Source organism: Mustelus asterias, chromosome 6 (assembly GCF_964213995.1).
Source record: "Mustelus asterias chromosome 6, sMusAst1.hap1.1, whole genome shotgun sequence".
Lineage (NCBI taxonomy): Eukaryota > Metazoa > Chordata > Chondrichthyes > Carcharhiniformes > Triakidae > Mustelus > Mustelus asterias.
The window spans coordinates 72062195-72072418 of record NC_135806.1 but is presented as its reverse complement, the minus strand read 5'-3'; the positions used below and the strand labels follow the sequence as shown (position 1 = coordinate 72072418).

The window sequence follows — 10224 nt, the reverse complement described above, 5'->3', positions numbered from 1 at the left end:
CTACAAATTAGAACTAGACTGTCCAGAAATTAAATTACACAAATGGCAGTAGAAATTTGGAACAGTTTTCCAAACAGCAATTGATGATACCCAACTTCTTAGTTCTGAAATTGAAAGATTTTTTTGCTAAGCAGAGGTATTAAGGATATGGTGCAAAGGTAGGTATGTGGAATCAGGCCACAAATGGCATTATCTGACTGAATGGTGTTAACAGGTGCATGGACTAAATGACATTCTCCTGTTCCCATGGAGAAAGTTAGAGCTGGGACATAATAAAATTGCAATATAATGTTTTAAAAATTCGTATTTTCATACTAAAGAGCACCGGGAAATATAAAAGGGCAAATTAAAAATACAAGGAGGATAGTAAGATTTTGATCCACATGGGCGGGACAATGGCTAGCACTGCTGCCTCACAGCACCAGGGATCCAGATTTTATTCCTAGCTTGGGTCACTGGCTGTGCAGAGTCTGCACATTCTCCCCGTGTCTGTGTGGGTTTCCTCCAGGTGCTCTGCTTTCCTCCCACAATCCGAAAGACATGTTGGTTAGGTGCAATGGCTATGCTAAATTCTCCCTCAGTGTATCTGAAAAGGCACTGGAGTATGGCAACCAGGGAATTTTCACAGTAACGTCATTGCAATGTTAATGTAAGCCTACTTGTGACACTAATAAACTTTAAACAAAGCACTGTCAAAATATGGGAAGTATCACATCACAAAACTACTAAAGTTGAATCATCATGGATTTAAAAAGAAATTAGATAAACAAATTGTTAAAGAAATTAAGGAAAGTCACGTTATGTTACTGTATACCCCACACTTGTCTGTGAAACTGCCACAAGTTAGACAGACATATTCATTACAGTTCCCTGATTTCAAAAACTGAAGAAACAATCATCTTCTGAAGTAAATCAAATAATGCAAAAATACTATAATACAAGTATTGAAAATATTTTACTCTATTTAAATTTTGTATAAAACAAATTCTTGGCAACTGCGCAAACACAGGAAAAGATGCAGAATTGGCATAATTCATTTTCTAATGCAGAACCTTGGTTTTTCTTTCGCTGTGAAATTTATTTTGTGCCTGGTAACACAAAATATTAGTAAAATTGCTAACGACACATACCATTTACACCAAAACTAACAAATCAGTTCGCACAAACAAAAACTGAACACCAGCATGTAGAAATAAAAGCTCATAACTAAGTTCAACTTTCCATCTCTTCCCCCCCTCCCCAAATAAAACCTATGTTGTCATGCTTATGATTTATTTACAAACTGCATGTCATATTTATACCCTTTTCTTTCAACTAAAAACTTAAAGTTAGTCACAACAGGCAATATTTTCACATTGTTCAGAAAGAGAAACTGCCAGAAGTGCCAGCTGATTGTCCAATTTTATGTCAGTGATGGAGTACGCATTACCCCATCCTTCTGCCAAAAATTGTTAAGACTCAATTAACATTAAAACAAACATTACTAATTTGTCCTGCTGATTGTGGATTGCGCAGGCCAAGTGCAGTGGCTTGTGAGAATATGACTATTTTACCCAGTGACAGGAACAGAGAGAAGAATAAAGATCAGGTTGTGGATGCCAGTTACAACCATGAAGAAGTCTATGCCCATCTCCTCCACCTGCACAAAACCCAAGAGGAGGGGGAGGTGGGGGAACAGGTGGCAGAGAACATGGTAGAAAAAGGAAATATTTTGGCAAGTAAAAACACTTTCAACACTCGGAATATTCCTAGAATATAAATTCTATTTGACCAACTTGTGGCTGAACCCCTTGTATATCAATTTAGTTGACTCCAATAGCTGAAAATTGAAAATAAACTGATGTTCAATGTACTCATGTGCAAGACACATGCAGTTTCCAATTCAAATATGTAATAAATATCTTAAGCACTTTGGCAAAATAACTAGCTGTATGTCTGTCATGTACAGTGAAAATGCACTTCACCCAAGATCATCAGATTTATTTTAGGTCTGGTCTATTTAACTCAGAGAAAAGAATGATCTTGTGAGAAATATCTTTGTTGAAATGCACTACTTTGGAGTGTAAAAAAATAGCCTCATGAGAATTTTATTTTTTTAGTTCTTAATTTTCTTACCCTAGTCCTTGACACAAAACCTCTCCAATTACATCACCAACGAGAAACACTTCCAAACATATCAGCTGGGGCTGTGACTCTAAAGACAAGTCCAAGTTTCACAGGAGCCTCCAACCATTGCCTGCACTGCCACCTTACAGCATAGTTTTCTAAGATTCTAAAATTTAACATCTGTTTTTGGGGACCCCAAAGTCATGATATCTATGTTTTCTATGGACCTGCTATGAAATGCAGGTGGCATCACTTCAGCATAGTAGGGACAGTAGAATCCCAGTTAAGGTATCCTCACTAAAATAACATAGTTCCAGATTGCACAAATCAGCAGTAAGAAATACTTTGAACAAAAACTACTCTTCCTGAATTTTCTTTCCCCTTTAGCATCAGAAAACATACACAAAGATACAGATGCATTTGATGGTAATTTGAGATCATTCAAGCCCACAGTCTTGGTAAGCTCACTGAGCAAGACCAGGAACACCCATTAATTAATATCTCACACATTTTGATAAAATTTAATCCCATTACTGCCAGCAGATTCAGCTTCCTGTCTACCTGCATCAACCAGTTCTATCAATTTCACCTTGTGCCATAAAGAAATTGAAAATATATGGCTCGTCAAATTATAGCAGACTGATTAATGCAAAACTAAAGCACTTACAAAACACCTCCTTTATGTTATCTTCTGCTCTCACTTGCTATTCTTTGTCCTTTATTTAAAATTTGGATCGCAAAGGCTGCCCTGATCGCATCGTCAATGTTTCACGCACAAATCATTTCAAAAGCAGTTTTCTGCCTACTAATAAACTCATTGGAGGCTCAACAATGCCCAAAGAATTCAACCCAGCTGTGATGCTCCGTGTTAAGACTGATGATGTGGACCATTTGTTTGTTTCTTTTCCATTAGCAGGTTGATACTTGGCAGTGGTGCTCTATGATCAGGAACTTGCCAACAAAAATTCAAGATTGACATATGAGGACGAGTCATTTGGATGAGTTACTGCAGGATGCCACTGTAATTCCAGATAAATCACATCCTACCATGATCAACACGTTTCAAAAGGGGAGAGAGGGAACTTCTTTAAAATGTAAATCCCATATTTTTAATACTTTTGTTGTTTAGATTCATCAGTAATAAAGTAGAGCTTGGGACATCAATTAACTTTATTACTGTAATATTATTTGTTCTTGCATCAGTGTATCACCTGCCATACACAAATGATCACGTCACACTTAACCCAAATCCTAGCAAACATCTGAAGTCCAGGCTAATGCTGCTGTTTACTGGACTATTTACTGGACTTCTGTTGTCTTGCAGAACTTAATCAGCATATGTGAATTTCCTAGGTCATTTCACCTCTCTCAGATAAACGTTTACACATTTATTCACAATTTTATTAAACTCTAGCCTGTTATATCTGAACAGCCTGATTATCGTGAAAGCTTTTGCACCTTTAATATTTTCCCCAAACTATAAGGTGGTGGTTTCAGGAAATGTAGATCACTCCCAACAAGCAACATTTTTACAAAACCGGAGGATGCCTACTGCACCTTCCCCTTTCCTCCAGGATAACTCTGAATCCTATCAATTAATTAATTTCAAAATATGCAAACAGAATATTTATGACAATCTCAGTTCTGCAGTTCCATCTCTATTTCTGCTGCCTCTTCTGGATCTTCACAATTCATTTCTTCAGCTATCCTCAGCTGTCCAAAATCCTCAATCTCAGCCAACTCGACAACAGGCAAAGGAACTCTCCAAAATTGAAATGAGTTATATTGACAAGATTCTTCATCCTGCGGTGCATTCTGGAAGGGAAAGAATAAAAATTGTAAAATGGTCCCAGTGAATAAATGCAAACCACCAGCCATCCAAAGGCAAATACAAAACATATTTGGAAATATGAATATCCACAAGAAGCTACATTTATAAAGTACCTTTTAAAACATACCATACTTCATCTAAGTGTTATCAAAACAAAATTTAACAATGAGTCAGATATGGAAATATATGGGGAAAAGATGGAATGTTGGTCACTCGGGTAGGTTTTGAGGAGAGTTTGAAAGGAGGAAAGAGAGGTAAAGAGGTGTAAAGAGGTTTAGGGAGTTTAATTCCAGAGATTAGGGCCTCGGCAACTGAAGTCTTGGCTGTGGAGTTTTTTTCAACCTATATCCAGGATATAGGAGTTGTTGGCAAGGCCAGCATTTATTGCCCATCCTTAATTGCCTTTGAGATGGTAGTGGTGAGCTTTTTGAACCACTGCAGTCCATGTGGTGTAGGTACACCTACAGTGCTGTTAGGAACAAGGTTCCACTATTTTGACCCAGCAACAGTGAAAGAGTTGTCGATATAGTTCCAATTCAGGATGGCGTGCACTTCGGTGGGGAACTTGCAGGCAGGTGGTGTTGCCTTGTACATGCTGATCTTGGGCCGTAACTTCCAAGTTCCAGGGCACTGTAACTGAAGGGCAGCCCAAAGATCCGGGGAACCCCTCCCACCTCCCTGCACTGAGAACCATCTGAAAATGCAATTTAAATTGTAACTCTGGATGGTTCCGACTGGGTTATATCAATAGCTACCCAGAAAAAGTTAGACGAATTAAAAGTGCTTTTAGTTTCTGGGTAACTGTTATACACACCAACACTGCCCCCTCATGGAAGTCCTGCTATCCCCACAAACACCAAGGGACACTTCAAACCCACCCACCACCACTCTCTTGGATGTTACAAGCCCCTTGTTCTTTCAGGTGGTAGAGGTCACGGGTTGAAAAGATGCTGTTAAAGGAACCTTGATATGCTGCTGTGCATCTTGTAGATGCTACACACTGCTGCTACTGTGTGTCAGTGGTGGAGGGGGTACTAATCAACCAGGTTGCTTTGTCCTGGATAATGTTAAGCTTGTGTGTTGTTGCAGCTGCAAGTGAGGAATATTCCATCACACCCCTGATTTGTGCATTTTTGAGAGTGGACAGACTTTGGGGAATAATGAATTATTCATAGAATCATAGAAACCCTACAGTGCAGAAGGAGGCCATTCGGCCCATCGAGTCTGCACCGACCACAATCCCACCCAGGTCCTACCCCCACATATTTACCCGCTAATCCCTCTAACCTACGCATCTCAGGACTCTAAGGGGCAATTTTTAACCTGGCCAATCAACCTAACCCGCACATTCATTGCAGTATTCCTAGCCTCTGACAAAGCTTTGACAAAGGGTCATCTGGACTTGAAACATCGGCTCTTTTCTCTCCTTACAGATGCTGCCAGACCTGCTGAGATCTTCCAGCATTTTCTCTTTTGGTTCCTAGCCTCTGATCCGCTCTTGTAGCCATAGAATTTATATGGCTGGTCCAGTTGGGTTTCTGGCCAATGGTAACCCTCCAGTGGGGATCTGTGATGGTAATGAAATCCACATGTCCTTCGGTGTCTGCCTGGGTTTCCTCAAGGTGCTCCGGTTTCCTCCCACACAGTGGTCTGATGTGCTGCAGTCTGCTATTATTATGGTTGGGGACAGTCATGGAGCCTCATTTTCATATTAATTATCTATCACCAGAATAGATAAGGGAGATCCAAATATGATGTATTGAGATTTTCAGAAGGTTTTATGTCTCACAGAGGGGGATAGTAAGTAAAATTAGAGCATATGGGATTGGGGGGTAATATACTGGCATGGGAAATTGAGAATTAATGAACTGGCAGAAAACAGACTTTAGGAATAAACAAGTCATCCTTGGGTTGGCAGGATCAATGCGCCCAGCTATTCACAATCTATATCAATGATTTGGATGTGGGGACCAATTGTAATATTTCCAAGATTGCTGATGACACAAAACCAGCTGGGAATGAGAGTGGTGAGAAAGATATTAGCAGGCTTTAATGAGATTTGGACAGGCTAAGTGGATGGGCAAGAACATGGCAGATGGAATATAATGTGCAAAAATGGTAAGTTATCCACTTTGGTAGGTGAGAGATTGACAAGTGTTGAAGTCCTAAGGGATCTGGGTGCCCTTGTTATAATTCACTGAAAGCTAGCATGCAGGTTCTGCAAGGCAAATTTTATCATAGAATCATAGAAACCCTATAGAAAGAGGCCCTTCGGCCCATCGAGTCTGCACCAACCACAATCCCATCCAGGCCCTACCCCCATATCCCTACATATTTACTCACTAATCCCTCTAACCTACGCATCTCAGGGCACTAAGGGCAATTTTAACATGGCCAATCAACCTAACCCGCACATCTTTGGACTGTGGGAGGAAACCCACGCAAACACGAGGAGAATGTGCAAACTCCACACAGACAGTGACCCAAGCCAGGAATCGAACCCAGGTCCCTGGAGCTGTGAAGCAGCAGTGCTAACCACTGCGCTGCCGTTCATCCCATGTTAGCCTTTATTGCAAAAACTTTGAAGTCTTCATGCAATCGTATAGAGCCTTGGTGATACCTCAGGTCTTCTTCTATGCAGACCTTAACTTTGCAACATTTGTAAGACCATTGTAAAATGTCCAAAACGTTTCCTTTACTGCATCAAAGCAACTCAATGTTATTTGATGTATAAAAAGACCCTGAATATTATTGATTTTTGTGTGGTCATTATGGAATGATTGTAATGTTCTCACAAATTTATGAATAAAGTATATTTTTGGAAATAAATATTTATAAAAGTGGCTCACACAGGGGAGTGTGTGAGAGAGAGGTCGCTCTCTTTACCTGTGCGGTCCCGCCGGGCAGGCTGCTGCCAGTGAGGGAGCGGCTGGCCCAAGGCTCCCCGGCACCGAGCCCCCGGGTCTGAGGCCAACTGCCGTCCCCGGGCTGGGCGCCGCTCGCGCCGCAGTCCCCGGGCTGGGCGCCGCTCGCGCCGCGGCTCCCGGGATGGGCGCCGCTCGCGTCGCGGTCCCCGGGCTCGGCGCCGCTCGCGCCGCGGTCCCCGGGCTCGGCGCCGCTCGCGCTGCGGTCCCCGGGCTCGGCTCGGCGCCCCGCGTTCTCCAGCCTCTTGCAGGCGGGCTCCTGCGGCGGCTCCGCCTGCAGCTTCCTCTTGGCGCTGCTGTGGCGCCTCAGGCCCTGACAGTCCACAAACAGGGAAAGGAATCGCTTGCGAGGCCGGTAACACACAAAGTCTTCCGCTTTCCTCTTCGACATCAGCTACTCCAAGTCGCTCCGCTCTGCCGAGCGCCAAATTCAAACCTGGGCCGCCCCATCCCCCAGCGCTCCTCCTGCACTGAGACCACCAGCCCAAAGTTTCAACAAGAAGGCATGCTCGCCTCAGATAATAATCACAAACAATATTGGACTGCCCCCCAGAGACCGGAGGCTCATATTGCAGACGTTTAAAGATTATTTTATTAGTGTCACATTGCATTAACACTGTAATGAAGTTACTGTGAAAATCCCCTAGTTGCCACACTCCGGTGCGGGTACACTGAGCGAGAATTTAGCATGGCCAAGACCACTCCATCTGACGATGGAGCAGCAAGCTCCGGAAGCTTATGGTATTTGCTACCAAATAAACCTGTTGGACTTTAACCTGGTGTTGTGAGACTTCTTACTGTGCAATACACCTAACCACCATGTCTTTTGGACTGTGGGGGGAAACCAGAGCACCTGGAGGAAACGCACACAGAAACGGGGAGAACGTGCAGACTCAGCACAGAAAGTGACCCAAGCCAGGACTCAAACCCAGGTTACTGGTGCTGTAAGGCAGCAGTGCTAACCATTGTGCCACCATGCCACCCCGGCCACACTCCAGCACCTGTTCGGGCACACTGAAGGAGAACTTAGCATGACCAATGCACCTAACCCGCACGTCTTTCAGAGTGGGAATTAACTCCAGGCATTCAATGAGGAGGTGGTCAGCCATAGCTCTGGGTTGGTCACTTCCTCTCTGCCCTGCCTTTGCCCATGATGGCTGCCACCCTGAACTCCGGAGACAGCCCCAGATTTGTTCAGGTGAGTCCTGCATGCCAGACGGGTATCAAACCGGTGTGTTTTCCCACTGGCGCCATGGAGGGTCGTGCATGGGTGGTCAAGTCTTCATCTGCATCTCTTGATTTTTGGACATCCTACTGAATTCTCTTGGCACCTATGTTTGAACCTGCTGGAGGGGACTTAGGAGAATTCCATCCCAGGTGTGGGAGTACTTTGAATGCATCATCACCATTGGCCCTGCAGAACGAGCACGCTTAAAGACTTCTGCAACCAGTGGGCACCTCAGGAATATTTGAACCCAGGGATTGGAGGTAATATTATTTAAATGGTTAAATTCCTTTGTCCTATGATTTGGATTTTATTGTTTAGTTTAGTTTAAGTTTATTTATTGGTGTCACAAGTAGGCTTACATCAACACTTGTGCTACCAAATAAACCTGTTGGACTTTAACCTGGTGATGTGAGACTTCTTACTCTGGGTATTTACCAGGGTTCTTCTTCCTTGTTGCTAGTCATTGTTTCACACCAGGGAAAAGAGGGGTGGGGTGGGAGAGGAAGAACAAAAGGAAGGATCAGTGATAGGGTGGAAAGCAATGAAATTAAATGACAAAAGGGATGATCGTGAAAGGCAAATAAAGATGGTAGTGTTAGAAGTAAATAAACAAAAGATGGGTCTGGATGAGGTCAATGGGAAGGCAGAATCATCACCAGCAGTTGCTGTGCAAACCCAAAGCGGGAAGAAGAGTAAAAGAAAAATACTGTGGATGCTGGAATCCGAAACAAAAACAGAAAATGCTGGAAAATCTCAGCCAGTCTGACAGCATGTGTGTGGAGAATATAGACCCAACATTGAGTCTAGATGACCCTTCACCTAGGAAGCAGCAACATCCAGCTCTACCTTGCCATCACCTTCGACTCCTTCACTGTTGCTAAATGACCAGACTATGAAGTCATTCATTAATCCTATCTCATTGCACAGTAACAGGCCTGGTATAGCCTGCTCCTGATTGGCTCCAGAATAGGCTGATCTCAGAAATTATCCAAAAACATTCTATGAATTCATCGTTTACACTAAGTTTGCCCATCGGATTATTGCAGTCTTTATATAGATTAAATTCTTCATGAAAATTTGTATCCCTATCTGACAACCTCTGACCATTTCTTATTTGATACCTCATCTTACCATATGGTTACTATTAGGCCGATACACCACCTCCACAAGTGACTTCTTGTCTTATCATTCTTTCCTCATCTCTATGCAAACCAAATTTATATCCAAGTTTCCTGAACTTAGGTCACCTCTCTCTATTGTGCTGTCATCTTTAATTAATAGAACCACCACTCCATGTTTTCCTAACTTTTTATACTTCCTAAGATTCACACACCCTTCAATATCTATGTCCCAATTTATGGCATCCTGAGCACTCGGAGAAAATCCACACGGACACGGGAGAACGTGCAAACTCCACACAGACAGTGACCCAAGCCAGGAATTGAACCCGGGTCCCTGATACTGTGAGGCAGCAGTGCTAACCACTATGTCACCATGCCACCACGCACCATAACTGTCCTGGGGCAGTGCCAATGGGGTACAGCCAGAGTGGGCTAGAATTATGATGGGTGGGTGGGTGGGGGAGGGGAGAGAGAGACAAGGGGGGGCTCTGCAAGGGTGGGTGGGAGGAAGGGAACTCTGCTAGGGTGGGGGGGGGGGGATGGATCGTGAAGGGGAGGTGGGAGAGAATTCTGCTGGGGGTGTGATTGATGGCAGGATAAGATGGAGGGAACTCTGCAGAAGGGATGGCCATGATGTGGAGATGCCGGCGTTGGACTGGGTAAACACAGTAAGAAGTTTAACAACACCAGGTTAAAGTCCAACAGGTTTATTTGGTAGCAAATGTCACTAGCTTTCAGAGCGCTGCCCCTTCGTCAGGTGGAGTGGAGAAATGCTCACAAACAGGGCATACAGAGACACAAACTCAATTTACAGAATAATGATTGGAATGCAATCTTTACAGATAATCAAGTCTTAAAGGTACAAACAATGTGAATGGAGGGAGCATTAAGCACAGGTTAAAGCGATGTGTATTGTCTCCAGACAGGACAGCCAGTGAGATTCTGCAAGTCCAGACAAGCTGTGGGGGTTACAGATAGTGTGACATGAACCCAAGATCCCGGTTGAGGACATTC

At 43.4% G+C, this 10224-nt stretch overlaps 1 protein-coding gene across 1 annotated transcript; it reads right to left on the bottom strand.

Annotated features, from left to right (window-relative positions):
- Positions 1-936: 936 nt before the first annotated feature.
- mllt11 (MLLT11 transcription factor 7 cofactor) lies at positions 937-7333 on the bottom strand. Its single transcript, XM_078214536.1, has 2 exons — positions 6824-7333; positions 937-3921 (listed from the first exon to the last, which is right to left on the bottom strand). The coding sequence occupies exons 1-2, from the start codon at positions 7250-7252 to the stop codon at positions 3745-3747; spliced, it is 606 nt and encodes a 201-aa protein (XP_078070662.1). The 5' UTR covers positions 7253-7333; the 3' UTR covers positions 937-3744.
- Between the last annotated feature and the right edge of the window lie 2891 nt (positions 7334-10224).

Excerpts from the sequence above, each read along its gene's own strand:
- mllt11 (XM_078214536.1), bottom strand. The coding sequence starts at position 7,252 with ATGTCGAAGAGGAAAGCGGAAGACTTTGTGTGTTACCGGCCTCGCAAG. Across the intron at positions 3,922-6,823 it reads TGCCCGGCGGGACCGCACAG|AATGCACCGCAGGATGAAGA; the intron begins GTAAAGAGAGCG and ends TTTCCCTTCCAG.